At 36.9% G+C, this 20,729-nt stretch overlaps 1 protein-coding gene and 1 long non-coding RNA gene across 3 annotated transcripts in view; one reads left to right on the top strand and one right to left on the bottom strand.

Annotated features, from left to right (window-relative positions):
• Positions 1 to 17,445, bottom strand: part of nol4lb (nucleolar protein 4-like b) — a 122,512-nt gene extending 105,067 nt beyond the window's left edge. For both annotated transcript variants that reach the window (XM_048177471.1, XM_048177470.1), the window contains exon 1: positions 16,623 to 17,445. In XM_048177471.1, coding sequence (XP_048033428.1) covers positions 16,623 to 16,964 — 342 coding nt within the window. In that variant the 5' untranslated portion in view covers positions 16,965 to 17,445. The remainder of the gene's footprint in view (positions 1 to 16,622) is intronic.
• A 45-nt stretch (positions 17,446 to 17,490) lies between these two features.
• Positions 17,491 to 20,313, top strand: LOC125259653. Its single transcript, XR_007182866.1, has 2 exons — positions 17,491 to 17,626; positions 19,441 to 20,313. It is a non-coding gene; the product is annotated as an uncharacterized LOC125259653 (long non-coding RNA).
• Positions 20,314 to 20,729: the final 416 nt, after the last annotated feature.

The following is a 20,729-nucleotide window of genomic DNA, read 5'->3' on the forward strand; positions in this document are numbered from 1 at the left end:
ACAGTACATTAGCAACATGCTAACGAAACATTTAGAAAGACAGTTTACAAATATCACTAAAAATATCATGTTATCATGGATCATGTCAGTTATTATTGCTCCATCTGCCATTTTTCGCTATTGTTCTTGCTTACCTAGTCTGATGATTTGGTTGTGCACATCCAGACGTTAATACTGGCTGCCCTTGTCTAATGCCTTTTATAATGTTGGAAACGTGGGCTGGCATATGCAAATATTGGGGGCGTACACCCCGACTGTTACGTAACGTTATGTTGAGATTCGCCTGTTCTTCGGAGGTCTTTTAAACAAATGAGATTTATATAAGAAGGAGGAAACAATGGAGTTTGAGACTCACTGTATGTCATTTCCATGTACTGAACTCTTGTTATTTAACTATGCCAAGATAAATTCAATTTTTCATTCGAGGGCACCTTTAAAAAATTTTTTTACATACTTCAGCTTAATCAACTTCAATTTTATCTCCCTCCACTCTGTAAATATCTGAAACATCAGCACTGAAAAACACATAATGCTTGGCCACTAAATATCAGTCACTAAGAGTGTACGAAAGTGCTATCACTGCATCAGTTATTTTTGAACTCAGTACCTCCAGTGTGAAATTCAGTATTCTGTCACATAATATTAATCTCCGTCTAGTTAGACTTATTTCATTTCTCTGTTCACGGGTGATAAATGAAACTAATCATTTTGGTCTGTCATTAGCTCCCTCCAGCTGTGTGTATGTGTTTCTGTTAGACTTCCAGGGTGGTGGAACGACACTTCCTCTTTTCTCTAATTCATAAATAATCACTCTTTCAGTCTCATATCTGTGCTCATGGCTACACATCTGAATCTATGGCCACAGATATGGTTGGCCTCCTGGGGAGGCCAAATTATAGGCCGTCCTCTGAATGAAAGGCTTGGTTTTGTGTGAAGCGCCTTAGACTTGATCCCTGTGAATAGCCCATGAATATTCAGGACGAGTCACTCTATTTGCAGATATCAAAAGTAGCTTCACACCAACTTTATTAAAATCAATTAGCTCCACTATGATAGAGTGTGACGCAGTGCTCCCTACTAATCTCTCGTTCCACACACAACCTCAGTGTCAATGTCATGAGATCAGTTTATTAGCAGTGCATGCTAAAGCTAATGCTCATACTTCAGGATGGTATTCTGAATAAACCCCTAACACTAAGTAATAAACTTTGGCATGCAACTCATAACCGTACTTACTTTTCTAACAATTAGACACACTCTGTATTCCAACTGAAGTCACAATGCTTTTTTATTGTTACGATCAGTGTTGGGGGGGGTAACGCATTACAAGCACAGCGAGTTACGTAATCAGATTACTTTCTTCAAGTAACTAGTAAAGTAATGCATTACTTTTAATGTTACAACAAAAGTTACTTTTTCAAAGAAGTAATGCAAGTTATTTTGTTTTCCCATTTATTGACTGACTGAATGTGAGCATTTACTCAACTCACTTGAACAAAAACAGATTCAGTATTCCTCAAAATGAATAAAAACAGTGAAATGTAAACTCAGAATATTACACAATCCTGCAATAGTTAAATATGTTAAATAACACAAATATACTTTATGTATTTAATCTCAATTTATTAATTAATGTCTTTGCTGTTGACCTTCAATTATCCAATTCAACCACACAAATAAGCAAAAATGACTTAATAAATATTACCTTTGTTTCATTTTTTTATTGCTGAAGAGTGTTTAACTTTCTTCTTTTGCGATCCAGAATGGCAGCACAGCTACTGTACAGGCATGGATTTGCATTTTCTTTTGCATTTCCACTTTTGGTGTGAAAGGGCCTTTGCATTTGCTAAAAATGTAACTTTTTTTGTTATTAAAAAGCAAACGAGCAAAACCAGCCTAGCCTAACACAAAAGTAACATTTCTTTTCATAAAAAAGTAACTAAGTAATGCAATTAGTTACTTTTTTATGAAAAGAAATGCGTTATGTTACTTTTGTGACATAACGCATAAAATTGGAACGCATTACTTTTAAAAGTAACTTTTCCCCACAGTGGTTATGATAATATTGAATTATGCATGTCAGCACAGTGACACTGATAAATATCCCAGATGGTGACTACCATAACACAGGAAAGTCTTTTTACACAATGTTATTTATTTATTATTAAATTTTATTATTAAAATTATTATTAAAAACTTCATCCACCAAATCTTAAATAACCCACAAATTCGAGTACTCACAGTTATGTTCACATAGCACAGATTAGCCAAAATTTTTGCAAAATTCAGGTGCAGCATTAAAAAATTCAGTCAGCATTAAACAATTTGCCGATAGTCTTTTCTTCTCTGTTGTGACATACAGTATATCTGAGTGAAACTGCTTCTCAAACAAGAAAAAAATGTGGAGCGGAACTTGATTTTGTACATCTGGAATTGATTGGATCATTGTGGTACGCTATTGCTGTGATGTCATGCGAGTGACAGGTTGTCCCGCCCTCATGCAAGTAAACACATCATCAAAGAAGATGAGAGATGTCGTTGCGAGAGAGAGGGGAAGTTATTTTGATTAAAGATTATGAGGGCACATGAATAAAAACAAATGATGTGCACGGATAAAAATTTACAATAAACACTGCAATTTTCCAATATACAATTTTGATTTCATGGCATCTTTAAGACACTGCCAGTAAGCAACATCCTAATAACCGCCCAAAACACCTTAGAAAAAGCATAGCAACACGCTGCATTAACTCAGAAAGCCTTAGCAACTACATAGCAACACTTTAAGTGTCACACAGTAAGCAATTACCAAAAACAGCCTAGCAACTTAGCAACTGCATAGCAATGCTCTCCCAACAGCCTAGCATCTCATAAGTAACACCCACCTAGCAACAACTTAGAATTTCCTAGTAGTAACCCCCCAGCAACCACCCAAAATAGCTTTTAAAAAAGCATAGAATCACACTAACTACACCCTAGCAACTACATAGCAACTCTATGCAACCTACATTTAGCTGCTAGTTTTAAGGAATGTAGCGTGAACATAGCCACAGAGACATGGGCATGGGCGTTTTTGACTTTCCCAGTAAGAAATGATCCAAAACACATGTAGCAACCACTCATACCACCTTAGAAACAGCATAGCAATGCTCTACCAATGCCCTAACATCTTAGCGGCTAGTTTTATGAGCTAACACAACTGACAGTTTCTTAATAGCAAAATAGTTTACTCTACTGTGAGATATTCTGTCACCTGTAGGACCTCTTAATGAAGTCCCATAGAGAAGAGAACATTGTGTTTGTACACTAAAGAACACACTGGCCACTAGCTGCCCTGCAAACATCCGTATGTCCCCTTCTCCAACCCTCTGTTCCAATGCATTCATCTTTTTATCAGCTTCTGCCCTGTCCTCTCATCCCCCTCCTTCCCTCCCTCTTCCTCATGCTCCTGTTAGCCTGAACACTCACTACCGCAATTACCGCTGGAGCTACATCTACAGCTGCTCAACTAGCAGAGGGGGGTCAGGACCGCCGCGTGTGTGCGGCAGTGGTAATCTGAGTGAAAGAGGAGAGGAGATGTTTTCTCTGGTTCTCTCATTGTTGCGAAGCCGAATAAACCGAGAGCCCTTGATGAGCAGTCAGTGGATGTGACAAACTCTTGCTCTTTACTTGCTCTGAATGATTAACCACTCAGATCATTGTCCTCATACAACATCTAAACCAACCAACACACACACACACTAATCTTACCAGCTGCTCCCCTACACCTGCTTTTTGTGTGTGTATGTGTAAGAGATATTTGAGCCCCGGGTAACAGTGACCGGGGGGTAGGGGGTGTTGTGAGGTTGCTCTTCTTTAGTGTCCACATGAGGTGCATAGAAAAAAGAAAGATGAAGTTTGCTTTCTTTTGACAATCTCAACTTTGTCAAATTAGCAGATCAATTAAAGTTCTCTTTCTAATATGACCTGGACATGATTATGGGAAAGTGTCCTGCAGTCCATTTCTTTAGTATTGAAACTAGTATAAAATAAGCAGATAATTATTTTCATATTATGGCTGATAATATGAGCTATAAAAACATTTTTTTTTTCTTCTAAATAAATTCAAAATAAAACACTAATAACTAAAAATCAATTATTTTAAATGCTACAAGTGAATTTAGGCATCACAAAAATATAAAATTATAATATAAAAATAATAATATAATAATAATAATAAATTAATATTAATTTTGAGATTTGCTAAGAAATACATTTAACAGTGATCAGTATGTTATTGGTAAATGAAATAAAGTTGAAATAAAATAACAAATATTAGATGAAAAACTTCAATGAAAATTACAAAGGTAAATAAATAAGTTTAAGCTGAAGTAGTAAAATTTATAAAACTAAAACTGAAATATAAATAAATAAAATAAAAGCACATTAAAAATATGAATTAATATTGTAATACACTATGCTGGGTTAAAAACAACCCACGTTGGGTTAAATATGGACAAACCCAGTGATTGAGTTTTTATTGTTTAAAAATGACTGTATAGCTGGCTTAAAATGAACCCAAAATAGATTGGAAATTAAAAAGCAGACACATTATTACTAGAGGCAACAGTAATAATCAAAGGGTGAACATTTATCAATAAGAAATTTAATAAATGTTTATTATTTAATAACTATTTATTAAACTTATTAATGGGTCAATGATGAATAAGGTTTTTAAAAGTGTAAAAAAAACATAATGGAGATATAAAATAATAAAACTTCAAAATTAATAAGTGTTAACAATGAGATTATGTGGTTTTTATAATCAATTAACAATGCTTTTGTCATTTTTTACAAGATGGGCAAAATTTGTCACCAAAAAAGTCATTTGGTTTAACCAAAATTTTGGTTTTACCAAATGACACATTTGGTTATACTGAATGACGATATTTTAAAACTAACAGACTGATATCTAGCTAGCTAGCTAGCAAAAGGACAATCAAACATTTTATATTTAGTACAAGTTTTTTAAATATTACAACATTTTCTATGTTTTATAACGGTTGTACCGAATGACCCAATATTTCGGGACATGCGTATGAGCAAGTGAAAACATGAATTTTTCAAATATAAAAGAGAGTTAGTTACTTTGCTTCTCGACCACGTGGCCCTTTGCAGGTGTCTGAATGATGGCAAATCCTGTCACCGCATAACTTGATCTAAAATGGTCCCTCTATATTGGTTACTCCGAATGACATCAACGAAATTTCATTTTTCTCATAACAAAGCAATGACTTCAACACGTAATTTTAATACCATTTTGCACTATGTTGATATACGATGTTATAAAATCATGCCAGAATAAAAAAATATATACATTTATTACATTTTAAGATATTTTAATCACAAATGAAATGAACTGTATTGGCCTTTGGACGGTTAAACCGAATGACCTTTTGACACTTCAAAACCTTTAAAATGCCTTTATATGTAGCAAAATATAATTAAAACCTTTTTGGATTCAACAAAAGAGATCTAGTTGTACTACCTTATATACTTTTGATGTCATATCTTTGTTTTTTTATTATTATTAAGACCTTTGGGGGAAAAAAATGACCCGTCACATCACTGACCCTAAAAAAATGTTCATTTAATAAACATATTAATAAATGTTCATTTCCAACCTATACTGGGCTATTTTAAAGGGGCTCTATGTAAGATTTTTACTTTAATAAAGCATAAAAATACCCCAATATGTTTGCAGATATTTAAGAAACATGCCAAGTTCACCTACATGTTTCTCAGAAAAACAATGCTACAGCCAAATATTCTACTTTGAAAATGTGCATTCCTTGTCAGAATGTCTGTTTTTGTTTTGGTCTGTGCGAAACCTCGTGCTGCAGTTTATCCAATAGTATTTCGACATCACAGGTTGCCAGTTGGCAGAAAACACCGCGTATTGCAGCCATGGAAACCAATAAACAAACTGGGTCGGCGAATCAGGCAATAACGTCAGCTGAGCGTTCTCGCTCTCTTCTCTGTCACGGTGAAGTGACACACACCCGCGCGGGCGCCTCCTCTCTCTCTCTCTCTCTCTCTCTCTCTCTCTCTCTCTCGTCTCATTCGCTCCGGTTAAGTAGTGTTTGTATTGCGCATACATTTTAGTCATTCCCGCAGGTCTCGCGCTCACACCGAAAGCGCGCGCACTACTGATCTATATTAGTGGAGCGAACAAGCCACGCTCAGTCTCAGAGACAGAAATCAAACAGAGTCACAAGTACCAAAATAAGCGCCTTCCTGCGCTTAAACTGTCAAATACTTACAAAAGTATGTCAAAACCAGCGGCACAGGCAATCTTGCCGAGTATACAGATAAACACAGTCAGTTTTGAATCGTTAAATAGCTAAGAGAGTGAACTCATGCCGTGTGTAACAGTATAGACCCCTTAATCGCCTACGTCACTGTGACATCACCGCTATAGCTGGAGGCAAAACATAAATAAGAACTAATAGCGGGCGCGCTAAAAGTTTGAGGTTTTGACTTTAAAATGTCGTCTTGTTGTGTTTTTGGCTGCCAGAATAGAAGGAACAGGACTTTTGGTTCAAAACTAAAGTTTTACCAGATCCCGGCAGACATTCCTTCACAGAAATCAAAAAGATAATTGTGGTTGAAAGCAATACGGCGTACAGACTGGACGGAGACGATCATAAATAATGCTCGTGTTTGCAGTGCACACTTCATATCAGGGGGGTATTCCAGAAAGCAGGTTATGTGACATACCTGGGTATGTTTAAGAGTAAGTAAGCGGATAACCTCAACTTTCGGTTCCAAAAACGGAGGTAACTTTTAGGGTAAGTAACCATAGCAACTTGCTCTCTGAACATAACCTGCTCCGGAGCAGGTTATGTTCAAGGGTTAGTTAGCTTAAGAGGAATTTAGATGTGTGTTATATTATCAATATGGTTATATTAATGTATCTAAATTTGTTATATAGTTACAGTTATATACACAATGTTATATTATACAATATATAAATGTTTATTCAATTCTAATATATGAATTTTATTGTCATAGCACACATGGATCTACTTAATCTTTATAACAGGACATTTTCTATGCTATAATTTCTATAATAAAATACATATCATATATGTGATATTTTATTAAATAATTAGCATCAAACAAACAATATTAAGATTAAAAATTATTGCACAACCACCCAATAGGTGGTGATGTGCACCAAGTAGGTTATGTAAATCGCCATTAAATAAAAGAAGAAGAATGAAGTAGAATGGCGCGCTTTTTCTTAGCGTCTGTTTCCATGGTGAATCATCGATTCGTCGCTCTGTTGAGAATGTCTTGTGTGTTAACCGGGAACATACTCTGGGTTGGCTGAACTTATTCCCGGATGCATTTTTGGAACCAGCATACCTCGAGTAAGCAAGGTTTGGGTTAATCAACCGAGAGTTCAGGGTATATGTGACAGTAAGTTAACCCTGCTTTCTGGAATACACCCCTGGTAAAATAATCGATGCATATGTAATGGTGTGTTGGGTTTTATCTAGTACAAATCAGCAAGTTTCTGTTTTATAGGTGAAATGTCGCCAACTTTCAGCACACTAGCTAGCTTAAATGTTAAACAAACATACAACGATAGATGTGTGTGCCATCCTTTGAATGGTCTCTTAAAATAATCCACATTGCTAGCCATAATCATAGTTAGCCCAGCGTTAGGTTACATTAGACAATAAACCTTGACAAAATGCCCCGAACCACCCGAAAGTAATTCATATGTTGTCTAGGAAATATCCAAAACTTAAGTTAATTGACAAAAATAGCTGTCACGGTCCCGCAGAGTCAGTGACTGTACATATTCGGACAGTTCTGAACCTTCTTCTGCATCTATGTTTAATAAATCCCTCCTAAAACATGCTAGTTTACGCTTGTCAACATTGAGTCCAGCGTCTCTTTTTGCCTCCAGCTAAGCCCCGCCCACCAAGAAACGTTGCAATGTTTACAAACTTTTAAGGGGTCCGTTGAACACCGTTCATGAACTCTTAAAGGGACAGCAGTCCAATATTCCTGCTGCTGTCTGTCATGTTAATCAAAGAACAAAAGACAAAGAAAATCACTTTCTGCTCTTGACTGAATACGTTTTATAACTTTAATGGTAAGAATTATTTGCAATAAAGACTACATAAATTAAAGTAACCAATGCAAAATAACACAATGTGTTATTTTACATTTGATTACTTTAATTTCCATAGTATTTCTTACCTGAATAAAAAGCCAGTTAACACGAAAAACTTAGTTTCATAGCTCTATTTATTCTATTGCATTTATTTGAGCTGTTTATATTTTATTACTGACTTTTACTTTTTTTTTAATGAAAATAAAAACTCTGCATTGAAGAAAAGTAGATTTTTGTTTGTATATGTTGTCATTTATAGTTCTTAGAAAGAAAATCGGAAAAAAATATGTATTGGCCGATCACACTAACAAAAAAATCGGAAATCGGAATCAGCCAAGATAATTGCAATCGGTGCATCTCTACTAAAAAGCCTCTGAATCCATCTAAATATCTATATGAACAACAGCATATAAAAACAGATAAATCAACTCATCAGCTTACAGTGTGCAAGTCTCCTCAGCTTTCATTGTCAATTGCACTCCCTATTGTTGCTGGCAACCATATGCTGTAAAAGCTGGCAACCCTTGTCTTTGAACGAGGCGGCGGGCCAAACAATATTTTGAATTTGGACTGCAGTACCTATTTTGAACACTGGGTGTCATTCCTACAGAGAGCCCCTTTAAGCTAACAATATAGTAATTTTTTTAAAATAATAACAACCCAATCACTGGGTCCATATTTAACCCAACTTGGGTTATTTTTAACCCCACACTTTTTAGAGTGTACTAAATAAATAATACTAAAATAACATTAACATTGATTAAATTATTAGTGTTTTTACAGATTGTTAAATTAATGTTAGATGCCTGAAAGAAATCTAAAATAGAGGAAATCAGCATTTAGATTTAAATATATTGACTGATACCAATAAAACAAATTGTCTGTCATCAGACAGCAATTTACAGCTTTCAAAACTGTTTAAAGAGAGAACTGCCATTAAAAAAGCCTAAAAATATTTCAAATTCTAAAGTGCAACAGAACAGAATATAGGGTTCTTGAGACGCTCATGGCACAAAATGCTAAAAAAAAATGACCAAAATGCCCATCCCTAATTGGAAATGGTGGTAAACACGTCACAGCTCACTGACCGTTCAGACAAACACAGCAAAAACACCTCCCACTCCATCTGCAGGGGTATGGCCCATGATGATGTCAACGATCACAACCACGATCTCTTCTCTACACCTGCACATGGCCGACCACAAACACAAACAACCATCAAACATTCCCAGCCCGTGTGTGCTGAGGGAGGGTCTTTCACTAACACAGAATAATTTAGCTCAGCGTTTGGGGCTCCTAAAAGGCACTCAGATGAATGGAGTGATAAAACAGGCCGTCCCAGTTGAGATGCTCCCTTAGGCAGGGCAGAGGCTAGACTACACACAAACACATGCACACACATCCAGCTAAGCACAAAGAGGGCCATATATTACACATATTTGAGTTAGCAAAAGTGAGTTTGCAGTCTGTATTGAAAAAAATCAAGAGCTTGTGAATTGGAATCATATTGAAGATGGGAATCTGTATTAAAGGATCAGTTCACTTCTGAATTCAAATTTCCTGATAATTTACACACCCCCATGTAATCCAAGATGTTTATGTCTTTCTTTCTTCAGTCGAAAAGAAATTAAGGTTTTTGAGGAAAACATTCCAGGATTTTTCTCCATATAGTGGAGGCCCAAACTGCAGTTTCAATGCAGCTTCAAAGGGCTCTACATGATCCCAGCCAAGGAATAAGGGTCTTGTCTAGCAAAAGGATCGTTCATTTTCTAAAGAAATAAAAATGTATATACTCTTAACCACAAATGTTCGTCTTGCACTGCTCTGCGATGCACCAAGCATCGCGTTGGAAAGGTCATGCGTGATGTAGGCGGAAGTACCGATCCAGTGTCTACAAAGCGAATGTGCAAAGTCAAACGGCCTTTACAAAAAAGGTAAAACAACGATGTCAGACGATTTTGAAGTTGAGGGAGAAAATGAGTTTTAATTCCACCTACATCACGCGTGACCTTTCCAACATGATTACGTAATGCGTGGTTTATCGCAGAGCAGTGAAATATGAGCATTTGTGGTTAATAAGTATATACGTTGATGAACAATCATTTCGCTAGATAAGACCCTTATTCCTCGTTTAGGATCATGTAGAGCCCGTTGAAGCTGCACTAAAACTGCAATTTGGACCTTCAACCCATTGGTAGCTGTTGAAGTCCACTATATGGAAAAAACCTTAATTTCTTTTCGACTGAAGAAAGAAAGACATGAACGTTTTGGATGACATGGGGGTGAGTCAATTATCAGGAAATTTTAATTCTGAAGTGAACTAATCCTTCAAAACCCAGCTCTACTCAGAAGAGTTTCTTTTAAAACACAAAGACATTCAATCGTTTTTAAACATGTAAGAGTCCAAATACTTTTTGGGCTCCCTGTACTTAATGTTTTTATGTTGTCTTAAGATTCCTGTCCTACCCCACCCCACAAAGTAAAAGAAGCTTTAGAACAAAATAAGCAAAAGAGAGAACAGCGTTCTTCTGCAACAGTTGCTCAGTGTTTGGAGAGAGAGAAAGGGAGGAAAGAGAGGAACGTTAAGGGCTATTAATAGTGTCCACAGACGCTGGTGTCAACTGCATGTGATGGCTGTGTGACTGTTTCCTCCAGCCACCTCTTTCTCCCTCTCTCAACATCATTTCTTGTTTCTCCCTCTCCTGAAATCCCCTCTGCTTTCTCTTGCTCCATCTCATTGAACGATCAGCTATATCGGTAACCATTTTGAAATGCTAAACCTTAAAAAAACTTGGATGGAAACCTGGCTATTGTCATGTTTCTGTCTTGAGCTGACATTAAAAAAAAATTCTCCTCCTTCTCCTCTCATGCCTTCATCCCTATAAGCAATTTCATCCCGTCATTCCCACTTAACTCTCCTGCTACAGGTCATTTAAGGTGAGTCAGATGAGGAACTATTTTCATGTGTGGATGATATCTGCTGTATTCACACTATTTTAAGCTGATTGTTTTGATGAGTAATACTGTCTGAGAAAAAACAGTTTGTCAGTCGCAACGACAGATTGATCACCGTCTTCATACCGAGCTGCTGATCAGTCCACTCTAACGTCAAATTACTACTACACACAAGCACACCAATGAGGCGAATAACAGAATGCAGTACTGTAGTTAGTTTTCACTTAAAATCAGTGTAAAAGTACATCAGGATAAAAGGCCACAGGAGAACTGGCCGCCTGACTGAGCATGGTTTCTCCCAAGGTTTTTTCTCCATTCTGTCACCTGATGGGTTCCTTGCCACTGTCGCCTCTGGCTTTCTTAGTTGGGGACACCATACTATTACAACATTTTATAGATGAATAAATATAGATGAAATGCACTGAATTAATAACTGATGATTATTACAACGGAACTATATCAACACTGGACTGACTCAAGCTAAACAATGACACTATTTTCTTCTAGAGCTGCTGTACAACCGAAACAAACTTTATTGCATAATTTTCCTGTTATAATTGTAACGCTGCTTTGAAACAATCTGTATTGTAAAAGTGCTATATAAATAAAGGTGACTTGACTTAGATATACTAATGTAAACAACAACAAAAAAGAATGTTAAAGGAATAGATCATACAAAATTTTAATTTTATCATTATTTACTCACCCTCATGTTCTTCCAAACCTTTTACTTTTCCTTTTTTTTATGGACTTTAGAATTTTTTTGAAGCAGCTCTTCCAAACCACAACAGGTCATAGTCGCTAGGAACTGTGAAGCTCCAAAAGGACAAAAAACACCAAAAAGACACCATAAAACAGTAGTCCATGTCAGTGTTATTTAGTATTATTTACATACAGTATCGTTATAGTATTTTTTTTTTTTAATTTAAGTTTTATTTTTTTAATTTTATTTAAGTTTTATATTTTTATTAGTTTTTGTTTTTTTCTTAATATTGCTATTTAGAGTTAATTTATTTTTATATCAGTTTTAGTCATTTTAGTAGTTCAGTTACGTTTTATAAATTTTATGTTTTTCCTTAAAAAAACTTTTTCAATTACTGAAAACAATTAATAGTTTTAATTTTAGCTAACAATAACAACAATGCTCCATGTCAAAAATTGAATTTACCTTGGCATAGTTGAATAACAAGAGTTCAGTACATGGAAATGACATACAGTGAGTCTCAAACTCCATTGTTTCCTCCTTCTTATATAAATCTCATTTGTTTAAACGACCTCCGAGGAACAGGCGAATCTCAACATAACACTGACTGTTACGTAACAGTCGGGGTGTACGCCCCCAATATTTGCATATGCCAGCCCATGTTCAAGGCATTAGACAAGGGCAGCCAGTATCTGTGCACAGCTGAATCATCAGACTAGGTAAGCAAGCAAGGACAATAGCGAAAAATGGCAGATGGAGCAATAATAACTGGCATGATCCATGATTACATGATATTTTTAGTGATATTTGTAAACTCTCTCTCTAAATGTTTCGTTAGCATGTTGCTAATGTACTGTTAAATGTGGTTAAAGTTACCATCGTTTCTTACTGTATTCACAGAGACAAGACTGTCGTTATTTTCATTTTTTAAACACTTGCAGTCTATATAATTCATAAACACAACTTCATTCTTTATAAATCTCTCCAATAGTGTGTAATGTTAGCTTTAGCCATGGAGCACTATCAAACTCATTCAGAATCAAATGTAAACATCCAAATAAATACTATACTTACACGATTAGACATGTTGCATGACGAACACTTTGTAAAGATCCATTTTGAGGGTTATATTAGCTGTGTGAACTTTGTTTATGGTGTTTAAGGCAAGCGCACAAGATTTAAAGGGGCCGCGTGCCCTGAATCGGCGCATTTATAATGATAGGCAGTTAAAAAAATGAATAAAAAAAAAACTATGGGGTATTTTGAGCTGAAACTTCACAGACACATTCAGGGGACACTTAAGACTTATATTACATCTTTTGAAAACATGTTCTTCGGCACCTTTAAGGCCAAAGTATACTTCACTTTTTATACATATGCGAGGGTCAGCATATAGTGCGCGTAATGCAAATTTCATCATCAGAAGAGTATGCGCACTGCCGGATTTTTGTAACCGCACTTACTTTGTACGCGCAGGTCACACATGCGTATTTAATTATTTTTTTTTTTTCTGCAATAATTAGTTTGTCCTCAAGGTGGCAACCATGCCATGGGGCCATCGATTCACAAGGTAGTCAAAGAAAAACTGCATAAACAGAACAGACCGGAACGCATGCAAACTACAGAGACAATGGAGGCCTAAATAGACGAGAGATTGTGTGAAGAGGTTAGAAAAAAACCCTCATTTGTACAACTCTTGCAAGAAAGAATACAAAGATGTTTACATGGATTGTAACTCGTGGCAAGAGATTACTCAAAACTGTGCATGCATCGCCTGTGTATGCATCGAGTCAAATGAAGTATATACTTTGCAAGCTGTGCATTCGACTGTGTGTGTACACTAGTGTAAAAAAAACAAAATATACCCAGGGCTTCACTTAAACACTGTTTCAGGTATTCTTCTGCCATAGAGTTGTCCAAAGTACTGACTTCAGTACCAATCGGTACTGAAATTTTAAAAATGTGATGCTTTGGGTACTGTTGAGCGGATTCGTAAACACCTCTGATTGGCCATTGTGTTCACATGCTCATCAGATATGTCTTTGATTGGCTTCAATAATCAACGCACAGGAGCATCTGAAAGCACACGGAAGTGTTTGAATTTGAAAGCGTGTCGAAAGTGGGAGTGTTTGAGTGCTTTCAAACGCTCCCATATGTATCTGTGTAAGCACTCGGTGAAGAGCGTCATTGATGACTATTTACAACGTTTTTGAAGCGTTGATCATTGAAGCCAATCACAGACATATATGTTGAGCCAGTGAACACAATGGCCAATCAGAGTTGTTTACGAATTCGCTCAACAGCGCTCAAAACTTCACATTTTTAAAATTTCGTATGGAAAATAGCTGCATCACATTTCTTTAGACACATCCAAGTCTGTGTTTCACTGAAAAAAATAACAGCATATGGTTTGGAACAACATGAAGGTGATTAAATAATGATTTGAGGTTAAATAATTCCTTTAAAATTCAAAGAAGAGAATCAGGTGATCTTTGAAACAAGTTCTATTTAGTTGAAATGTGTACCACAGGATAGATATAAGATTCTCTACTTTTCACATCTGATATAAAACCTTCAGGCAATGGCCATGATATAAACATGCTGATAGACAAGATCTCCTTCACACAGGTGCTCGAGTGCGAGTCGGCCTCACAGCTTTGTTTTAAGCTGAGCTCAACACCAGGTCAGAGCTAATCTGGGTGTCTGGATCTGTGTTACCTGTGCATATTGGTACACGGTCACTGCACTGGTAATCGAATGGGGAGGGAATCACTTTCTCTCAGTTCCTCCTATTCACGTCAATTAGCCCCCCTGAGTGAACTGAATGGGAGGAATGTCTCATAAAGAAAGCAGAACACCCAAATCAAAGAGAGAGAGCGAAAATAGTATTTGAATAGGACAAATCTGGGGCAGCCTCTTCATTATGAGGGTACACAGAGCGCGGAGGGCGCATCCATCTTAACTTTTCCATCATACCAGTTTCCTTTCCTTTATCAGTGAAATGTTCATGAGATGAATCTTCATCTGGGCTTTTGATTATACCATTTGTTCTGTTGAGAGCTGACCTGCTCACCTCTTCTCTGCCTCTCTATTGCTCTTGTACACACACATTTCTTACTAGTCTTTTCACCAATAATACCACACACTGCCATATTGTCTCACTAAGCTACACAGGTGAACCGAATCAGCAGGTGTGTTTAGGTTTAGTCAATTATTATAAAAAAGTCAACGGCCTGAAAACCTGAACTCTTCAGCTCAGAAAATAACATTATGAAGATTAATCATTCGAGAAAGAGTCATTCTAATTAAAAACATGCATCTTCTCTCTAAAACAGGTCTCAATACATGAATGCTGTAAAAAAAAGAAATTGGCATGGTTTCATTTTTGTGTCACTAAATGCTTTTATAAATGGTAAAATGCAAAAAAAAGAAAAGAAAAGAAAGAAATGCATGAATAGGGACCACTAACTGAAATGGGCTTTCAAAAGGATGCTGTTTCTAAACACGTAACTATTTTATGAGTTGGCAATTCCATATGAATTCATCCGATTTGATTCGTATGAAAACATGATTTTTAGGGAAAAAATAAGCTTGAAGGTCCACCGTTAAACCTGTCAGTGCAGCATAAGCAGATGAAACTGTGTGGTTTCATACGAATGGCCACCAATTCGCCAAAATTATGAATTATCATGAGATTGTGTTGGTCTAACTAACCCCAAACAGACACATGTGGGTCAGTGATAATGGTTATATGATATTGGCTTCCTACATTTTTGAAAAACATTTCTACTAATAGTTTGACCTACTAATTTTAAAAATGTAAAGTAGTGTATAACCTCAAATGAAATGTACTAAAATACTTTCCATGTACTTTGAATACACTTGAGTTTACTCAGTGAATACACTACTTAAAAGGTCACGGTAGCAAAAATTTCAAGTACTGCACAAAAAATAAAAATATCAAGAGTTTTCCCAGGACTACTTGACCTGAACAAAATCTGTCTTATATATATTAAAATATGTTATATTTTGTAAAAGCTTCTTTAACACTCATGAAGATCAAAAGGTTTCCTCTGTGTCTGGTTTCCTTTCACATGACAACAAAATGTCTTCCTTGCTGGTCACACTACACTGACTTTTCAAAACCATATTATTTTACATTTACATTTTTTACACTATTTTACTACTACTACTAATAAAAATATGAATAAAAGGTTGATATAATATAATAAATAGTATGCCAAGCCATTTACGCCAGCATGTTTTACAAACTATGGACAGTCTTTTTAAGCCTCACAAAAAAAACAAAAAAACAATTCAAACATAAATTGAAAAACATTCAGAAACTGAAAACAACGTCACAAACAGGTATGTTCAAGGTATCGCCTGTATAAATTAAATTTTAATACATATTTTTAACTAGCAGAGCATCTTAAATGCACATTTCACAATAAATATTTGATTCGTTAGCTCTAAATTACACTAAGGGTAAATTGGTGTTGATTATTAGTGTCTGATAGTGATGATAACAGCTTCCGGACAATCGGGTGGCAGACCGTTCCACCGTTCCCGTGGATACCGGGCGGAGTGACACACGAACAAGTGGTTACCGGAGACTCGAGAGTGACATGAACTCCACTACAGATATAATATACAACCGTGAACAAGATTCACCGGCAGCGCGATGCGTAAACATGTGCTCCATTGTGCGTCTGGCGCAGGATTTGCATAGGCAAATGTCACGCAGTATTACGCGTTTGATAAGCAGACGGGGAAAAGAGCACCCATACTAACCGTTGCCTTAATGGGGACGTACAGGACCGGTCTGTCCGCTGCCCCGTTCTCGTTCTCGTTCGGCTCGCTGTCCATGTTGCCCACCTGGAAACCTTTGGATTTCACCCAGAACTTAAATTTGGCGTTGATGTGGTTGCTCTCGATATAGACGCCCTCCGAGTCGTCGCTCTGTAAGAGGGTCTGCAGAATTTTGTTGTATTTTCGCCGGGTGACGGTCTTTGTTTTGCCGGAGTCCCCGTAAGTGCGAAGGCACCACTCCTGAAAATCACCAAACATCTCCGCCTCGGACACCGCGGGGCTTCGGCTCCTTCTCGTTAAATCCATCCGTTTTTTGGTTGACATGGCTGTGTCGGTCCTCCTCCGGAACGAAAGAGGCTTCGTAAAAATGTTAGATATGTAGATATAGCTTCTAATTTACCGCGAACACAAATAAAAATACTCTTCAAATCGCGTTGTGTTTGTCTAGCCTCGCACCTGTTAACGGAGCCGTTTCTTCTGTCCCACAGGATGGCAAACAAATGACAGTCCCGCGTCTCCTGTTGAGGAACTGAAAGAGGGGCCGTCCTACAAACGGCTTTCGCCCACCTGTAAGCTGAGGGCTAATTAAAACAAACAGTCCATCGCCTAAATAACCTAAATACGACGATTAGGATGTGTCAATACACACTGGAGTCTAAATAACGAGGAGCAAGTGATTCTCTCAGCTCGCGCGCCGGTCGGCTCAGTGAATGAACTGCTGCTCCACCTGAAATCGCTCACCACCTGTTAGAATGAGCTCGACGCTCATCGCGCCTGTTCACACGGAGGACGGGATTGTGCGTGTAATGTGAGGAATACTAACTGACACACGAGGCGGCCGGATGGATGGGTTTGAGCGGCGTCCCATGCGCTGTGGGACGGTCCAGATCCAGGAAGTGCACGCGCTCAGATAGCCCAAATCAACACAAAGCAGATGAGTGTCCTGCAGAAACCAGTTTTGGACTAGGAGGTTATTGCGTGTACAAGTTGCGTTATTTATTTATTTAATTTATTTTTTGTATGTAATTTATACTACTGTATCCAGGCGAACCGAATGTAAGGCATATTTAGTACAATGAAATTGCATGAGAAACTGATATTATAACAACTCTGAGACTTTCAGTAATTTAATCGATGCCAGTGTGAACAGGGCTTTACAAAGAATAGTCTTGGCTGCATTTTTCTAGCTACATGAAGTTTGACTAAAAGGGGATTTCAGTAAGAGATTGGTATTGTAGGCTTGTCCTTTATGTATTTAAAACACTTAATTAACTTATTTTAGCTTTCCTGACCTGTAGTTCAAACAGTAGCGCATCGCGCTAACAACAATAAGGTGATGGGTTCGATTCCCAGTGAATGCATGTGCTAATAAAATGAATTTAAGTTGCTTTTGATAAAAGTGTCTGCCAAAATGCATGAATGTAAATATTAGTCTTTAAACTGATAGTTAACTGTGGGTCTTCACAGGACAGTCATGGAAAACCTGGAAATATTTAATTTGATTGATTTCAAGGCCTAGGAAACTCTTGGAAATTGCTCATTCCTATGATTAAAAAAAACTTTAGTTGTGGAAAAATTATAATAATACTTTAATCATTAATAATAATAATAATAATAATAATAATAAAAAAGTCTAGGAACTTAGAAACATATGCCCTGAGGAAAAATATATTTGATCATGAGAGTTTGCTCTTTCATATCTTAGGAGACTCAATGGATTTAAAGATATGTAAAATATAAGAATAATTCAAATGAATTAATATTAGTCTTCGCACTTCGCTTCTTGTCTACTCTACACTATCCTATCGCAATAAAGGCAAAAAAATTTAATCTTTAAAAAAATACAATCATTAAATAATCAACCAACCAATACTTATCCAAGTGATTAGAGTGAGAAATACTACTGCAGATAATTAAATAATGTGGGCGATAGAGGAGACCTTGAGTGAACAGTGAGCATGGACATTCTGTGCTGGGCTGAGAGAGTTTGTGTAATTCCCAAGTACCATGTGACTGAATCAGACATAACATACAGATACACATTCAGTGCGCTGAAAGTACAAACACTTGGGTGTCATAATAAAAAAGAGCTTTCGAAATATTTTACAAAAATCCACATATCATTGATGTTCCATGAAAACCGAGGGCTGATTTTGAAATTTATGGACAGCTCAACTCCATTTAATAAAGTTTTGTGACTTTTTGTCAATGTCTATTAGCTTTGAAGGCATCAATACACTATGAGAAAAAATGTATAATTTAAAAACGTATTTTTCCAGGAATACTAACATATTGTTGACTCATCCTGCACTACACAGATTTTTATCCAATCACATGCACCCTAGAATGAGTATGCCCCTCCTCCTGCCAACTGGCAACTACCAAATCATGGTTAATGATTCAATTGGCTAAAAAAGGGATGACCCAAATCTTGTTTTAATAGGAAATACATCAACACTGGAATGAAAAGTGTGCCTGTCAAGTGATAATACAGAAATTCATATAAAATCCATATCAGTCTGATTTTAAAGGGTTTTTAGTCATGTAGTTTTTTTTTTTTTTTTCCTCTTCTGATTTATGAAAAACAAGTGAAGAGTAACTTCACTTCATGACTTGGGAACTGGTAGGTCTTTTGTAAACACTCTAATCCTAAACGCTCCCTTTCAGCAAAAGTTAGCAGTGGGCACAGGGAAACAAATCACTAGAACGAGCTGTATTGAAATAGCCTTTTGCTTTGGGAAGTGAAAGTGGGTTTCAAAACCCTGCTGACTCCCTCCCTGCCTTCTTTTCCCCTTTTCAGCTGTGGCCCAAGAGAGAAGCGAGCATCTGCTTCCAGAGAAAAGTGGTCAGTCATCTGTGGTTAGCCCACTAAAGTCTCTTCCCTGAAATGTTTGTCACTCTGTCTGTCGAAATCACAACTGCTGGTTTGGGCCGCACCATGTTCCAGTAGGCCTATCAGACACTTATGTTGTCATCTGGGACTGTTTGGATTGTTAGTATTGTGCAGTCAGAGTGGCATGTTTTAAACTTCCCATTACATACTATATGTATGTAGTGGAAATAAACGTTCATTGAAATGTAACAATGTGTTCATATTACCCACCTAACGTTCTGAAACTGAATTATACGGATGATAGTGCGTTGACTTTCTGTTATCCTTCTTTTTTACTCGCTGAGTGTAGCTGTCTAGCTCCACATGGGACTGGAGATATGTGTATGTGTGTAAGGCTCTGCTCTACAGGACTGTGTGTAAGGGTGGTATAGTTATGTCTATCTGTTGCTATGACGGCAGTCATCAGCAGAGGCTGTGAGTGGGTGTAGGGTACAGTGTGCTGCTTATCCTTGCTGACTTGTGTGCATGGGTTTGTGCAATTCGGACTGCTTCCATTACTACAAATGTGAAATGTTTTATGCTGATCAAATGAATTTCTTATTCATTCAATTTCAAATTTAATTCAATAAATCAACTCATAAGCAGACATGCATTTACATTTACATGCATGCTTTACATTTGTTGTCTATAAGTCAAGTCCCACATAGTGCCCGTAATACAGCATGGAAAAATAAAAAATGACTTCCTGCCATGTTCCATGTCTGCACACCCCTTCCAACATTAAAAAAAAGGTCAAATATAAAATAAAACGATAAAAATAAAATACAAAAAGTAATAAAAGTTGATTTCACACTCTTAGGAGCACTTCAAAACTCTTCATGAGTTTTGAGGGTGTGAAAGCACCGTCAACGCACCTACTCTGTAGATTGTCATGCGGAACGAAAGGATACCCAATCAGAAAGTGAGCTGACGGAAACAACACGACTTCATGCAAACAATTTTCTGTAAAAAGCAGTACAAACACTGGCTGCGTCCAAAAACTTAGGCAGCTGACTTGTTGCCTCACTGCATTATAGGCAATGATTTTGCAGGCAGCGTTTGCGCATGAAGGCACCTCATGAAACTGATTTTGGACAGACTTGAGGCAGCGTAACAGTTTAATGATCTACAGCAAAATAGAGCTAGCTTTGGTGAGAACTAAACAAATATTTAATTGCAACAGTAGTAATTTCTCGCTAGAAATGTCACCGAATGGA

Source organism: Megalobrama amblycephala, linkage group LG24 (genome assembly GCF_018812025.1).
Source record: "Megalobrama amblycephala isolate DHTTF-2021 linkage group LG24, ASM1881202v1, whole genome shotgun sequence".
NCBI classification, from domain to species: Eukaryota; Metazoa; Chordata; class Actinopteri; order Cypriniformes; family Xenocyprididae; genus Megalobrama; species Megalobrama amblycephala.